Source organism: Blennius ocellaris (assembly GCF_963422515.1).
Source record: "Blennius ocellaris genome assembly, chromosome: 19".
Classification (NCBI taxonomy): domain Eukaryota; kingdom Metazoa; phylum Chordata; class Actinopteri; order Blenniiformes; family Blenniidae; genus Blennius; species Blennius ocellaris.
Window position 1 is genome coordinate 18,791,667 of NC_137668.1, and position 16,271 is coordinate 18,807,937.

Here is a 16,271-nt window from a genome sequence, read left to right on the forward strand (position 1 = left end):
TTCACTGTAACAAGCTTTGAACCTGTAAACAACTCCAGTTTAAATGAAAGGGTGGGTACTTTTAAATGATGTGGTGTGGTTGGATGAGTCTGAAATGAAGGCTTCTGGCAATAGTCACAGTTTGTTGCAGACCAAAGTCTCATCGGAGGAACAGCCTCATGCCTAATGAGGTGTCTCTACATGGCGGTGAAATCCTTACAAAGACGGCCTGATGAAAATGTGAGGACGCGATAGCATGAACTCCTCAGCAAATTCAACAAGGGATGATGAAGACAGAAAAGAAGAAACACTCGTGGCACGAAAAAGGCAGTCCAGATGTGAATCCCACCAAAATCTTGTGGTTGAGTATAGGAACAGTCGGTGCGTCCAAGAATGTCTGCAGATGAAGGATTCTTGGAGAGAAAAAGCTGTTTTAAGCCAAAGTGAGAAAAGAACTCCTGCCATTTGCTTTACTCTTGACCTAGCCACTGTTTACCACTAGGGGTCACTATAGCTCTAAACGTGATCAGGCACAAACGGCAGTTTATGAACAAAATCCCACGTGTTTTCTACATTAGGGCTTTTAAGGCATTTAAAGGATGAACTTCAATGTATACCGCATCAACATAATTTCCACTCCCGACTGTCTTTCTGTGACGACGTAGTGCTGCGGCTACACGAACTGTGTGTGTTTAAGCTGCCTAATAACCCCATGTCTCTTTAGGCAACTGATTGCCAATCAACAGATTTGCAGAACCTGGGTTTGGTGCTTCAGCAGAGGATAAAAGGCAAGAGGCAATTTCCTGTTGGGTACTTCATGCTGCAAGTCTGTCAGGGTCACACCTATGTCTGTTTTGTTCTGCCTTTGCATCTCGATGCACTATTTACATTCATACATCTATGTTTCATCACAATGTGAGATACATTGTGCAACAGGTTAGAATATATCACAGGTTTCCCTTACAGCCCCGCCCCCCCCCCCCCCCACACACACACACACACACACACAATTTTATGTTGCAAATTAAGGATTTGTTGATATTTGGTATATTCTTGACATTAATTTATTGACCCTGATGTATGAGTTCAAAGCAGAAAGGAGAAATCTGTGTCACTTCACATATAAACCCACTGGAACACCTTTGATATACCATGGAATACTTTAATGGCAATTAAACAACATCAAAGACAAATACAGTATAGAAAAATAACACTTGTATAAATATATATGTGCCTATACAGTGTTCCTGCTTTTGTTTCCTCAACAACCCCACATAACTCCTTCCAGGGGTTGACTGTGGATTAGTGGGTAGAACTAGTCGTCAGCGGTTCGATCCCTCTTCTTTCCCTGCCCATGAATGCCTCAGTTGGATTCGAATGGATGGAATTAATCAAGTGGCTGCATCTGCTAAAATAATAAGCCGACCATCCTTCAACCAGACTTTCTTTTCTCTCCTACAAACACAGAAGCGTCTTCCAGCATTCACATCTGATGCACACTGGTACAACGCCAGCTTTGTCCTGTTACTGATGCTTCCATTTTTCCCTTGGGGCATTTCTTTGAAGCAGACATATTGAGGCTACAAGCACTGAAAACAGGAACATACTTCTTTTCTGCTCAAGGTTTCATCGGCATGTCAATAGTGTTTGTGCAAAGTAATCTCCCAAAGGAGCAGGCCGGTTCGCAGGAGGACAGGAAGGAGCGTGACTGGAATACTGAATGTCGCTTTTTTTTTCTTCTGTTTTGCCTCTTGCAGGAAGTGCATCCTTCCACATTTTAGTCTGGGCTTCTTCCTTGTACGCTGGCAGTTAATTTCCCGATGCCATACTGCAGATATCTGTATAAAGTGCTCTGGATTATCACTGAGGGCAGCGGTGAGCCTCACTCTTTGGTACAGAGTGTGTGGCACCTTTGCTTTTGGATGTAGTGCTGGTTAACTTGGTGAACCTCCCATTTTGGACTCTTGTCCGCAGCATTGCAGTGACAATTAAATGCTGGCTGTGGCTTCAAAACCATGGTCACCTGGAAGAAAGCGTCCCCATGTTAAAGCCTTCACTGCGATAATTACTGGGAATTTCCAAGTACAAGAAAAAGAAAAAAAAAACCTCAACTCTGTACCTGAGATTTGAGCATGCGCAGTTCGTCGTGAACCTTTCGAAACCTCTTCTCCAGTTCCAGATTCTTCTCTTTGAGCTTCTCCCTGTCCTTTCGCTCTCTGAAGAAGTCCTCCTTATAGACTTCAGCCTGCGCAACAAGAAGGGAACACAGCATTAGGAGATTGGCTGGAAACAAGTGGATGAATGTCAGGATTATATGTCATCTGTGTCTTCACCGGCAAAACATTAGGTTATTTACAAGTATTGCTTTAAAGTGGAAGTTGCGTAATGTAAATGCAATGCAAGTTACAGAAATACGTTAAACAGCAAAACCAAAAGAGTAACAGGTGCAACAGTTGCAATCTTGCAGATTAAGACCGGCATATCTTCGTAAAATAAAATAAAATAAAATAAAATAAAATGCATCTGATTCTGATTTTTATTGTCAAAAGTCAAAGAACTAAAAGTGAGAGTCATCAACTAAAATTTGCTATTCAGCATGAAAGCATCAGCATAATGTAACGTCATGTCCGTTCGCCCCAGTTTTTGTCATGTTCATAATTTTAGTTTTTCAAACCACCGTATTGCAGAATGTGATTTTTTTTTTTTTTTTAATTCTTTGGTAGTGTTTAATTCTTAATTCAGACTGAACATGAAAGCCAAATATTCTCAAAAATGTCAAAACAACAACAACAAAAAAGTCAGAGTGCACTGATGAGAAGCTCACATGGTGCTTCCAGATGTTTGGGGTTTCTTCACTGCCCACACTCTCAGACGGAGAGGTCTGAAGCGCCTCCTCTAAAGCCTACACACACACACACACACACACAAACACACGCAATGAGATTAGACATACAATGCAGACCATCCAGGGTGGAAACACTGACATGAAACCTCATAATCTGAAGTGATCGTTCCCCCCTCACCTTGTTCAACCGTCTGATTTCCTCATGCTGATGCTGCCCTCTGCGCGTCAGTGTGTGGTTCTGCAGCCGCAGCTCTTCTGTTTCTGTCTCGACTTTAAGAAGCTCAGAGCTGCTCTTGTCAGTCTGTGAGGGGGATTCACACCAAAGAAACCATCAGCATGGAAACCACACGGAAGGAAACCGCTGAAATAAGCACATTATTGGTATTACTATTGAATTTACCTTTGAGTTGTCTTCACTATAGACCAGCTGGACGTTTTGCTTTCTAACTGATGCAATGTGCTTCTGTCCTTTGTCACATTGGTTCTCTTCATTCGTTTGTGATGCTTTTAGAATTTGAATCTGGACAAGAGGAAAAAAAGAGATTGTACATACATGAGTCTGAATGTTAAACTCGGATACTGAGGCCAGTCAAAAAGCCAGAATCTCACTATATACGGTTATTTTTTTACAAGACAATCTTATCTAACCCTTCTAATATTTTGATCTTTGCACAGATGAGTCGCTATTGTCTGGTTGGAAATACAGGGTACATATGTCTAGATGTATATATATAAACCCCAATTCCATACAGTTGAGAATTAATTAAATATGTAAGTGTGACTGTAAATTGTCACTTTCTACCCAAACCTGAAACTTTCAAACAAACTGACAGATTAAACTTATCTCACCTTGTCTTTGTAATACTGCACCATGAACCGGTACTCCTTTGACCATCGCTCATTGATAGAAAGAAGCTGAGTGAAAGAGAAAGATGCCTTAAACCCCTTACTTGCATCTGTTTGTTTGAATATGAGTCACAGTTCTGAGATGTACTCACCTGTTTCCTTTGCTCCTCTAAGAAAAGTATCTGCGCTTTCAGTCTGACATCACTGCTGGGAGGAGAGTCTCCTGACTACAGCAGAAGGAGAAAAAAAAAAGACAGAGAAGAGGAACTTCTTTAAATGTGGCACACGGTATAGCCAGCAGCCGGCATCCACATGCCTGTAACTCTATAACAATTATGCAATCTGAGCAAATTGTGACTTCCTTTTACACATTTTTGGAAGTTTTGCTCTGCGTTTCTTCCAGTAACACGAAGAACATGTCATCTCTTTAGCGTGGTTTCTCCTAATAATACCTGTGTGACTTCCTGCGGTCTGTCAAGATTAGGCTCTGCAGCTGGGCTTTGTTTTTCCACCTCACAAAAGTCATATCTGGGGGAAAAAAAGGAATTGAATAAGTTTCCCTACACTCAAAAAATCAACTAAGCATTTTTTCAGTTTACAGAAATATGTTTGATTAACATGAGCCTGTTGAGTTTTTTGAAGTTAAATTGTTCATTCTTATACATGTTGCTCAGATAATATGAATAAAGGGAATTCAATCTACTTGAATAGATGGAAATGTGTGACATGATTAAATTGCATTAACTTAACAAATTATTTTTGGGTGTGGAAATGACTGAGAATTATTTTTTTCTGTGTACTGGTGTAAGAGTATGACTACTGATCTCAAAATGACAGTCGTGTAGAAATGTTTCTCACCCGTCTCCATTCGGCAGCAATGGATACAGTCTGTGGATCACTTTGTTTAGAGCTTCAATGGATTGTGATGTTTCCACTGGAGGCCTGGACTTTGAGTTTTCATGTAGGGACTGCTGAAGCACAGACACAATGCAATTATTTATTTATTTATTTATTTATTTGTTTATTTATTTATTTATTTATTTATTTATTTATTTATTTATTTATCTATTTATTTATTTATTTGTCTGTTTGTTTGTTTGTTTGTTAAAAACTTACTTACAACATCAGATTATTCCAATACATTATAGAGCTGGTTGCTTTGCCTCTGTCCTAATTTACGACTGTTGCCATTAGATGCTGTGATTAATGCTCTATAAATAATTTTATTAAACTGGGGAGTGGGGACTTTGTCTGGAAGAGTAGCGAGGCAGATTTAGAATCATAACATGTGGAGTGATTTTATTAAGTTGTTATCTCTCCAGTGTGACAACTTGTGAGGGAACAACGTGAAAATTAAATAAGATTAAATAAAATTGAATAAAATAAACTGAAACTAAACAAAGACAAAATCAAATTAAATTTAAAAAAAGCATGTACTACACAATATTGCTGTATTTTAAATTGAGAGAATACAGAAAAACAATTAACAATCTCAGATGTGAGTCACTAAAAGCATTAAAAAAAAAACTTTACAAAGGTCTGGGGAAAAAAATACAAATACCAACAAACTTACCATCCTGTAGAGTGCCTCTGCTCTGGTTCTGGTGTGTGTGTGGATGTGTTTGGTTGTGTTATATTTATACCAAGGATACCCGTGACGTGGTAAAACCTACACTGTCCAATCAGCAGCCGGGATTCCCTCTGCGGGCTCGTGCTGTGCGGCTCGCTGGCTTTGTGTAGGAAAGGAAAGTACAAGAGTCGAAGAGGAGCGCGAGCGGTAATAACGTGAGTGTTTACGACCCGATGACGAAGAAAAAAAACCCACGCTGAAAAAAATAACGCAATAGGTTCGATCATTATTGGTTCAGCTGTCTACCCAATAGTTCTTTCTTTCTTTCTTTCTTTCTTTCTTTCTTGGTTACCAGGTCGTCCACGTTGCTCTTTAAATGTTTTCAACTGTACAATTTGTAAAAAATATTCACATCAGCATAAACCCTACTAAAGTACTTACTTACTTACTTACTTACCTACTTGCTTGCTTGCTTGCTTACTTACTTACTTACTTAGTGTAAACAAAAGAAAACAACATACTCAACTGATAATTCAATGAAATGCAACTTGATGTTACATTAATTTAGTTGTATTTCCTGTGAACGTGGTTCAAGAATGATCAAAGTCTATAATTTGAATCACTATTACCAGTCAAAACACACAAATATATACCCGCATTTGACTAATGGACAGTGAAAACTTTATTCGGGTTTTTTATTCAGGTGGTTGAAGAAGTCGTCACTTCTTGCAGTGGGCTGCCTGCAGTTGAACATTGTGTGTCAGAATGTCCGCTTACTCGGCTCCTTCTGACTTCCTGGATTGTTTCTTGCTGTCAGTCAAGCTGCTGGCGCTATACTAATCTCGAAATGAAACTGTCCAGAAATATGTAAAACCTGTGGGCTGCGGTGGGTGGGAAAGTCACACATAGCGCAGGCTGATCGTCTTACTCAATCTCTTGAGTGGCAGCTTGTTCTCAAAGGTGTTGACTCAGATCTGCTTTGTTTCAGGGAAGGAGGAGGAAGGGAAAGCACATCACTGCTCTTCCCTCACTAACTACTACTTATTATGGGAACTTTTCTAATTGGAATTGCCACATTTCCACACACGGGCCTCCTCCGTTGGTTTATTGAGAGATCAATGTCCATTCACAGGGGATCTTTTATCAAAACAAGCACAGACACTGAGATGTTATTTCCCATCAATTATACAAATGTTTGTTTTGCTTCCGCTGCTATTAAATGTACAGGTGCTGGGGCAAGTTTCAGCAGATGAACCAGCTGCTTCTTTTAAACTGTCATCCTTTTGTAAAAGAAATCACAATATTATGTTCAGGTAGACACAAATCCATTTGCTCCAGATACTCCAGTTGAAAAGACGGCGAATGTTTGAATCAATATCCTAAATTCTTAAAAGATAAATATCACCTGATTTAAACTTCATTTATTTTAATTGCCCCTGCTCTTTTCATAGAACAGAACTGGGGAAAATGTCTTCATCATCTTCATCACCATATGAAAATCTTTAGACATTATTAAGTAATAAAACACGTGTCTAAAAGGGTATCGCTGAAACTTCTTCTAATCTCCCAAATTTCATTGAACTGAAATTAAACTCGGCAAATTCTTCATGGGTTTTAGTCCCCGAATGACCTCTCAGCAGCGCCCCTAAAAAGTCCAAAATAAAAAAGTAGGTCATGATATATTCTTCAGCCACGCCCAAGAGTTGAAGTTCTCCATTTACTTCACGGAGTTCCCGATAAAGGATAAAGAAATAAAGTTGTCGTGTCAGCAGCAGTAACTGAGCTCACTATTGCCATGAATCATGACCCAAGACATTAATGATTTATCAAACATGATGAGAATACTGTTTATAGGCTTCAATATAAAGAAATACGTCCAACCTTTTCGAAGCCCTATCTGTTATGAACATGAAAACTGCTGCTCTCTTTAAGAGTCAGTGGTTGAAAAAAAAAAAAAAAAAAAAAGGTGTTTTATGAAACATGAATCGGTTGGAAATGGTAAAACTGATGAAACGTTGTTTGACAGGCTATAATTCTTTCTAGATGTCTTCAAAATGTTTCGTTGTAATCACTACACGGTAGTCATGTCTCTTTAACATTGCTATCAACTTATAACTTTTAGCTTTAAAGAAACAAGCAAACTCTGGAAGTGACCAAATTTGGTTAAAATGCCTTGGTCTCATCATTTTGGAAATCTATTTCATTGTAGTCAATTTAGAAACTTTTGGATGAGTATTAGATGGAACCAAATGGGAAAGCAGTTCATTAAACCACACAGTAATGACCTTTTTGGTTCATAGAAATACGTCTTTATTTGTCTATATTCTTGCAGCAAATTTAATCCTAATTCCACCTGCTAACCAACTGAAGCTTGAAAGACTTAGATCTAATATTAGATCCAGTTCATAAATCATCCCATTGGCCTTTGCCAACAGAGATTATTATGAGTGTTGTTTGTGACTCAGATGTGGACTGCATTTACTGACATTAAAGAGACAGTCGGAGTACCGTGTGCTGTGGTTCTGCAGAAAGGGGCCTTCTTCATGCGATGCCTGTGCAGTGAGAACCCCCGGGGAGAGGTTCCCAGCACCGGCGCAGCTCGTTTACGGTACGTGTGACAAAGCAGCAAGTCACCAGAGAGGAAAGAGGAGGTTTTACTCTGTGAGAAGAGCCTCACGCTTCCTCCCACGACAAGTCTCACTCTGAACACTGATTGTCACACTCGCACATGTACACATCCGCTCCTGGTGCTTGAACCGTGTGGCCGTACACCGCAGCTCTGTTTCCCGCCGGCAATAATAAAACCAAAAGCAGGGCTGGTCTGTGGTACACTTTCTATTCTGCTCATTGGTTTGGCAGGAGAGCATTACGGCTCAGCGCGACCTCTGCAGGAAGCCTCCAGTTTCAGGTGAAATGAAAAAGAAAGAAAATCGGATACTTTCACAGAGAAAAAATAAAATGGAAAGGCAATTCAAAAAAAAAAAATGAACTGCAGCTTATGCAGAATGCTGCAGCTAAAGTCCTCACCTGCCTGTGTGTCAAAGGATTGACTTCAAAATCGTACTTCTGGTTTATAAAGCTTTGAATGATCTCGGGCCTAAATACTTCTCAGATTGACTTGTGGAATAGCAAACCTCCAGACCTCTGAGGTCCTCAGGAAGAGGTTTACTCAGTGTAACTAGAGTCAGAAACAATCAATGGTGAAGCAGCTTTTAGTTCCTACACTCCTCACCTGTTGAATAAACTTCCAGAACACCTGCTGACACACACACTTCTTTTAAATCAGGACTTAAACATTTTTATTTGCACAGGCTTTCAAATAAACAATAGATTGTACTTACTTGATTACATTTATCTCAATACTTCTCTTACTTTATTAATTCTGTTTTTTTATTTTTTGTTTTTACCACAACCACTGAGTATGACAAAACTATAATCCAAATCTAAATATTCACTTTTATGACAATTATCATTTAATCACAAACGTGGAGGGTAGGTATTTTAGTTTTGGTGTAACTAATTTTGGATTAATCTTGCATTAGACCTCACAAGACACATTGATCAGCCATAACATTATGACCACGCAGATAGAGTGAACATCATGTTTTTTATGGTGCCACCTCTCAGTAGTTGGGACGTGTCAAGTGAATTTGTCCTAAATGTGAGTGTCAGAAACAGCAAATATCAGAAAATGAAAGGATTTGAGGAAGTTTGACAAGGACCAATCAGTGATGCCTCAACAGCTCACTGAGAGCATCTTCAAAACTGTAGTTATATTCCCAATCAACAGGAGTCAGTATTTATCAAAAGTGGTCCAAGGAAGGAAACTGAAGTGAACTGGTGACGGGGTTAAAACAGTCAAAGCAGCTAAAACTGCTGCAGAAGAAAATGTCGGTTCAGATGGAAATGTGTGAAAGTATTGCAGTTACATGTAGGACTGGAAAGGGTCAACACGAGGGCATGAGGATGTTATCAGTATAAAGCGCTGACTTTCTTCTTTTATTTGCCAGAAATACAACATGTAATTTAACAGGATATTTGCAATTTACAAGTTCCTCATATGATATGAAAATGAGAATACATGTATCTGCATGGATGGCTGGTTGCTACAATCTCTAATCTGCACAAAAGGAGTGTTGCTCAAAAAGAACAAAGTTCACCGAGTCACTTAAAGTTCAACTGTTTGCGAGATACTTGAAAATTTCAGTGATTTTTCTTTTTCTTTTTCAATATTAAACATCAAGCTTTTAAAATTGTGAGCCCAAAGCTGCATATTTGGAAAGATATAGATTCCTAGACTGAAGAAAATGGTACACTATTTTTGGTATGGTGACATTTCGATAAAATATGAAGCAAAAAAGGTTGATTTCACACACACACACACACACACACACACACACACACACACACACACACACACACACACACACACACACACACACACACACACACACACGCACACACCCTCCGACCCTAATCTAATCTGATTTTCAACTGAGCCAGGTTGCCTGTTTTTTGTTAGGCTATACACACTCCAAAAAGAGGTTTTCAGTTCCTCCAGTTAAAATCAAACTATTAAATATCTTCAAATGTGTCTTTGAGTTTTGTTTTTATAATCAACTAACAAACACTGAAGTGACCATGTGATTTTTACCATTTAAATACATGTATACAAATGGGTTCTCAATCATTTAAGTGAAAAAGGTATGCAATTTATAAATACTTTGTCTACTAGGAGGCACCAGTTGGGGATTGTGGTGGAAACTCTGAAGCCGAAGACAATATTACCACCTTATGTGTTCACATTTTATTTACAAATATTATACATTCTGACAAGTACAACTGCGATTGTCACCTGAATAAAGATAGCAGCACCAATATTCTTCCTCACAGAATATTCATCACAACTCTTTCGGACACACTGAAAGCCTTCTCATCACACTGTACAAAATCTAAAAGGTACCTGGTAGTAGAAATGTGTCAGGCCCATTCATATATAAAAAAAGATGCATTTCTTACTAATTGGCACAAAAGTATTTGAATTTCCTTGGCAAAGACAAAAAAAAGAGTAATATGTGTACAGATGACCATTTCTGGACGTTTTTACTCGGATTGAAATGGGATACTGTCACCAGCAGGATCCACAGGGGGCAGTGGGATCGGAGCTGCATGCATTAATCTGAGATCTGTAGAAAAGAAAAGAAACAATGATTTAATGTCACAGGACACAAGCATCCATGTAATGATTAACAGGTCCACAAGTTGTACTTACTGAGGTGCTTCTTTGCAGTTATATATAATGCCCTTGTCTAGTTCCAGCTGTAGGTCCTTTAAAGAGGCATTTGTACAATTTGTCCTGAAGAATTGAGATGCAAAAAAAGAAACAAAACAATGCAGTCATTAGCTTTTCCAACTTACAGGGAAATATTTTAACAATTGTGTGTGTGTGTGTGTGTGTGTGTGTATATATAAAGAGATTCTTACACTTTATTCTCCTGCGTGACCAGAACAACATTCAGGGATTTTACTCTGGTGGCGTTAAACCGCTTCACCTCAACACTCCCAAAAATACTGCAGACAAAAGTAAGATAAAACAGTAATTAGCATTTTTCACATATGTAGTCACTAAGATTTCCATTTCCGATCGTATTTAGTGGAGAAAGAAGAGAAATAAATCTGACTTGTTATGAAGAAAATTTGACTTCACAGTTTCCAAATATAGAAGAATGAAAGATATGATTTGTGAGAGTTTGGAAAAGGAGACATAAAAGCAAAGGCTCCGTTAACAAAACATCTCAAGTGAAAACACATTGTTTTTAGATTTTCATTTCAGAAAGTTTTCTGTTTACATGACAACCTTATAAAAATGATGTCAATATTGATCTTCTGTAATGTGCATTTTTAAATCATATTCAGGGAACAAATGGCCGTGGGTTACAAATAAATCGATCAATCAAATAAGGATTATTATGGGAGCTGCCTCAGTGTCGTCTTCATTGCTCTCAACATTGAATTTAACACTCTGAGTCCACGGCACAGTCTGTGGTACTGATAAATGCCTGTGTGCTCTGAAATACCACTTTAGCTACAAATTGTTGATATTGTTGTAATATCTAAAAATGTAAACATTTGATTACAGCAATTCATGTGTGAAATAAATTACACTTGTCTTTCTCTCTTGTCAGTAAAGCAATATACAAACCCACCTGTCAGGATGAAATGGGGTGGGGATGGATCCGTTCAGCATTGCCGTGACTTCGCCACAGGCCACATCTGCGTACTGCAAATGTGCAGAAAAATGGACATTAGATGAGAAGATTCAGAAAATACTGTCGATAATTTCCTTTCAGTTTGTCACAAGAGGTTTGTATTGACAGAATTTGAGTAATCACTTGGCTTTTTATTTTGCATGAAGAGCATCAGAAAGTCATCAGGCACGCCAAATAGCTCCACGGCCTTTTTAAAAGTTTTATCACTGTTTTGTCTCTCCGGTGTAACGTCAACATTCGTTGGTCTTCCTGAGCAAATGTGCAAAGATCACATCTTTAATCTGGATGTTATTTTCCTGTTACCCATCATGTGTTGTGCTGATGAGGTCACATTGCTCATGAAGACAACCCTTGAGCAAACCTGGCAATTTGAAAAATAGGAATGTTGTTTGTCTGACCTTTCCACACAGAGAGACATTACAAAGAGGCGATAATGAAGAGGTAAGCACATCAAGCATGACAAAGCAAAGTATGTCCTCGCTTTACTGTCAAGTTTAGCAGCTGACCTCTGAAATGTTGCAGCTTCTCCTGGAGAAGATTACCAGTTGTCAGAATTTCACTTGTAAGGAAGCTTTGTTGATGTTGATTTTTACTGCTGTACATTCCTATACATTTTTTTAAAATTACTATTCAGGTATCATGGTGTGAGTGCAGACCAATTGTTTATTCAGCTTTACTTGTTTGTATGACTTTAAGTGTTGCCTCACAGCCAGAAGGCCACAATAGAATTTGCCTCTTTTCCCAGTGTCTTTGTGGTTTTTCTAGAAGTCTTCCTCACTGGAGGATTGTTAGTGTGTTTACATTGGCTGCAGTTCCTATGTTTGATCTGCGGTAAACCCACTACAGGTCTAACAAAGTACACAATCTCTGTTAATACACAACTGTCTTTTGACCTCAATCAAACATATTTGATGTGACGTCAGATTTATTTCTTTGCATAGCACTGTGTTATGTTCATCATGTATGCCATGGGTAAAATGTTATCTAACAGCATAAAACGCGGCCAAGGCAAAGTGAAACAAAGCAGGGTTCCTCTGAATGTGTGGGCCTCCGCTCTCAGGAAGGAGCTGCACACGGTGACTCCAAGGAGATGGACACAAAGCCTCATTGATGGAGAAACGGGCAGCGTGACCTTTTTCTTTTGGCCTTCCTATCGCACGTGTGTTGCTATAACCACGACATGACTCTGTGACGTGCTTTTTACAAGTACTGGTGAACTCTTGTTTCTTACTTACAGCGGCTGAGACTCGGTTCCAGAATGATCGGACAGGGTTGTCGACGCATTCACTCCATCCTGGGCAGCCGCTGGTGAAGGTCTCTACAACAACAAAACAGTTTTGTTTCTGCGTAAATCAAAACTGGTGAAAAAAGGTGAATGAGAACACGTAAACAAAAAAATGCTACATTGAAAAAAAGTAATTTGATGCACATGTTTGATTCAGTCAGTTAGCTTAGCTTGGCACAGAGAGTTGAGACTAATGTCAACAAGTCATCTATACTATTCTTTGTCTGTCCAGTGAACTGAGGACAAAGACAGGGTACAGCCCGGACAGATCGCCTGTCCATCAGTTTAAAAAAACTGAGAAAGAAAAATGATTCCAATTTATGAGCAGGCTATTTTAGGTAGTAAACGCTAGGCAGTGATAATGCTGGTGCCTTTCCCACTCTCAACCACCATAAAAAATTAACTACTGGTCAGTAAAAGTAACATTAGAGTTTGAACCTCTGGAGGAAATATCTTTCATTATCATGGCAAGAGAGTAATCAGTCTAAACATGGCTTCAGATAAGTGTTATCAAGTGATTCCTGGTTAGTTTAATATGGCTGGTCAGGATTTCCCATGGAGAACAAAAAAAAAAAAATCTGAAGTTTGAAGTTTGCTATGACTGAATGAATAGCTGATGACGACTGCATTGTACAAAGCAAAAATGCCAGTGTTATCGTCAGTGTTAAATAAACAGTGTTGGTGTTACTTTAATCCCACACAGCTATAAAACAACGTTGCTGGTGTTATTTTTTTTTTTTACATTTTCATGTTGTCAAACTGGAGTGTTGATTTGCTGGTGTCAAAATAAGCCATGTCGACACGTCACCGCTGCTAAATTAGAATCTTTTTTTCACAGGGTGAACAGAATTATTTAATAGAACAGAATAGAATTGTTCTTTGTTGTCAGTAATAAAGTAAAGCAAACTGAATACAGTGTGCTTAATACTCCTGACTCACAATGAGAAGGTCATGGGTTCAAATACCACTAAAAATAATAATAACTTTATTTGTACAACACTTTTTTAAGTGCCACTAGGAGTTGGCATTAATACCTGTCAGTGTCCCAGTTATTAACTTTTTCAACACTATATCTTGTCAAGATAAAACTACACTAGTGTTATTTTTAACATTGTCTTTTAACACCAACACCAGTGAAATGTTAATGTGACACCCAGTAGTATTGAATATTCACAATAATAGGTGTTGAGTCTACAAAACAATCAGTGTTAATATTTTAACACTTTAGGAAATGTTACATGAACACCAGCTAATGTGTACACATGTAGAGACTTTTGTGGTGTTAAAATTAATAATATGGGTGTTATTATAACACAGGCATTTTTACCGTGTAGTAAGAAGCGGACCATGGTTTCCGCTCTTCCTGTCCTAACATGCATGAATCTCACATCATATCATTATGAAGTTTGTGGAAAGCCTTGAAGGGTTTCTCGTAATTCCTGAAGATAACATCTGCAGACCGGTTCTTAGGGTTAGTGTTTAGTAAACTTTCCTTTCATGCCTTCAAGCTGACAAACACTGCATTTTTGGAAAGCTACTATGATAATGGGCGCAAAGAAAACTTGACCTAACTTGACAGGCACAACATAAACCTTTTGACATTTAACAGTCATTATAGTTGACGTTCCCAATGAACTGTGTACAAAGTCTATTGCTTGATTTTGAATGAATGATTTGAATTGAGACTGAATCGTTCTGGCGTCTCACCTTTGCTGTCTTCCTTTCCACACCAGGTGAGGCCATCCAGCACCTCTCCCAGCAGGGTGTCCTCCAGTGTGACGAAACAATCCTTCTTCTCTGTAAAATCGTGGACCACGTCTTTTGTTTTGCTCCAGAACATCATCTAATCCACAAACATAGTGAAGAACACAACGTTACACAAACAGATCCTGTTTCCTTTTGAAAGGCCGATACGGTTGTGATTGATATTTACTCTGTTGCATGGGGGGGTGAAGGGGGCTGCAGCAATCAGAGCGTCATAGGCTTCCGCTGGAACTTCACAGTGGTCCCGGCTTACATACGCTTGCTGAAACGCTTCCCATATTTTTGGACAGTTGGCTCTGAAACAGTAGAATAAAGTGCTCAGTGTTCAGCCTCATTCTGATGCACGCATACTTAAACTTCAATAAGTCCATAGTATAAATGATAAAACAAGCTTTAAATTTGACTACAGAAAATACACCTGGTCTACTATTTGTGAACCAACTTTAACGATTATTTGTCAGGGAAAAAAAAGTGTAAAATGACATGTTTTAGCCTGTACAAATCCCACCAGAGCTGTAAAGCACACAGCAAAGTGTTCACAGCCTAATAGTTGTGAAAACTGTTGAGTATTGGGCAAAATGTGGTGCGAAGATAAACTAGATGATGAAAGAATCATAAAAGTAGAATAAATGAATAAATAATTGCAGTGGAATCTGCTTGTATTTCTGCTGCTAAATTATTGCACAATCTTCTGCTCACACACAACCTGGCAATATTGATGAAACGAGGAAAAAGGTAATCAGATATGGGAGAAATGACAGTATCATGACACTGAGTCCACCACAGACTCATACCAGGCGAGCAGCCAGAGGAGAGTGCATGCAGCAGTCAATCAATCATTATGTGCAAAACCTGACGATGAACTCCTGTTCAATCAGTGATAAGAACTTCAAGCTGTACTATCTACAGAACTTTAGTCTGTTACACTTTAACTACCTGTTGACAATTTGACTAATACAAAGATTAAAAAGTATAATATGCAAGTTAATATACAAAGAAATTCAATTAATAAAATCCTTGTTTTCTTAAGTTCTTTTCTTGGTGAGAATGATTTACTCTGGGAGATGTTAATAAACCCGTTCTCAAAGTGTGGAAGGAATCTTTAACTGATGTTACATAATAGATAAAATAACGTCAATAATAATAATAATAATAATAATAATAATAAATCTGCACTTACTCTTTGAATCGCTCACACCTGGTGATGAATGTGTCTTTAAATTGTTCTTGTTCTGGTTTCTGTTGGAGAGAAACACCGATCGCCACCGCGATAATAACTATGAGCAAAAGAACCGCAACCACGACCAGAACCACGCAGCGTCTCTTCTGGCGCTTCCCCATTGGACTGGACTCTCCACGCTCCATTAGTAAAGTAAGAAAAGCAGGTTTAGGAAGTTTCTTTTTTTTTTTTTTTTTCGTTCTCTCAGACCTTGTTTGTTGTCACGTCTGCTGCGCTCGTGCTCCGTCGTCTATTTATGAACGGGGAGCAGAGCGGCCGCGCGCCCGCAACAACTTGGCTCGTCGCCACATGAGCGGCGCGCGCGACTATCAGGTATCCGTGAGGAAAACGCTGATAGGCCTCAAAGTATCTGGCATAAAGCAAAATATTACTAAAGTTACTCCAGTGAGTCCAGTGTGTCAGGGGGGGTTACTCGTACAGTTTGCAACATTATCTCTTAAACCGGGTTTTAATACAATGCTCTGGCATCCCTG

The 16,271-nt window shown here is 38.8% G+C and overlaps 2 protein-coding genes across 2 annotated transcripts; both read right to left on the reverse strand.

Annotated features, from left to right (window-relative positions):
- Positions 1–1,244: 1,244 nt before the first annotated feature.
- Positions 1,245–5,899, reverse strand: LOC308143892 (uncharacterized protein; the record flags this gene model as incomplete). The annotated part of the gene is made up of 10 exons (XM_080514834.1): positions 1,245–2,002; positions 2,099–2,224; positions 2,804–2,881; positions 3,003–3,125; positions 3,225–3,344; positions 3,674–3,739; positions 3,823–3,897; positions 4,123–4,198; positions 4,529–4,641; positions 5,894–5,899. The coding sequence occupies 10 exons, from the start codon at positions 5,897–5,899 to the stop codon at positions 1,862–1,864; spliced, it is 924 nt and encodes a 307-aa protein (XP_080370960.1). The 3' UTR covers positions 1,245–1,861.
- Positions 5,900–10,180: 4,281 nt separating this feature from the next.
- Positions 10,181–15,977, reverse strand: LOC308144255 (ADP-ribosyl cyclase/cyclic ADP-ribose hydrolase 1-like). The gene is made up of 8 exons (XM_080515320.1): positions 15,739–15,977; positions 14,728–14,854; positions 14,502–14,637; positions 12,745–12,827; positions 11,447–11,520; positions 10,725–10,811; positions 10,513–10,596; positions 10,181–10,426 (listed from the first exon to the last, which is right to left on the reverse strand). The coding sequence occupies exons 1-8, from the start codon at positions 15,921–15,923 to the stop codon at positions 10,369–10,371; spliced, it is 834 nt and encodes a 277-aa protein (XP_080371446.1). The 5' UTR covers positions 15,924–15,977; the 3' UTR covers positions 10,181–10,368.
- Positions 15,978–16,271: the final 294 nt, after the last annotated feature.

Excerpts from the sequence above, each read along its gene's own strand:
- LOC308144255 (XM_080515320.1), bottom strand. The coding sequence starts at position 15,923 with ATGGAGCGTGGAGAGTCCAGTCCAATGGGGAAGCGCCAGAAGAGACGC. Across the intron at positions 14,638-14,727 it reads TCACCCCCCCATGCAACAGA|ATGATGTTCTGGAGCAAAAC; the intron begins GTAAATATCAAT and ends TTTGTGGATTAG. Across the intron at positions 10,812-11,446 it reads ACCCCATTTCATCCTGACAG|TATTTTTGGGAGTGTTGAGG; the intron begins GTGGGTTTGTAT and ends TTTTGTCTGCAG.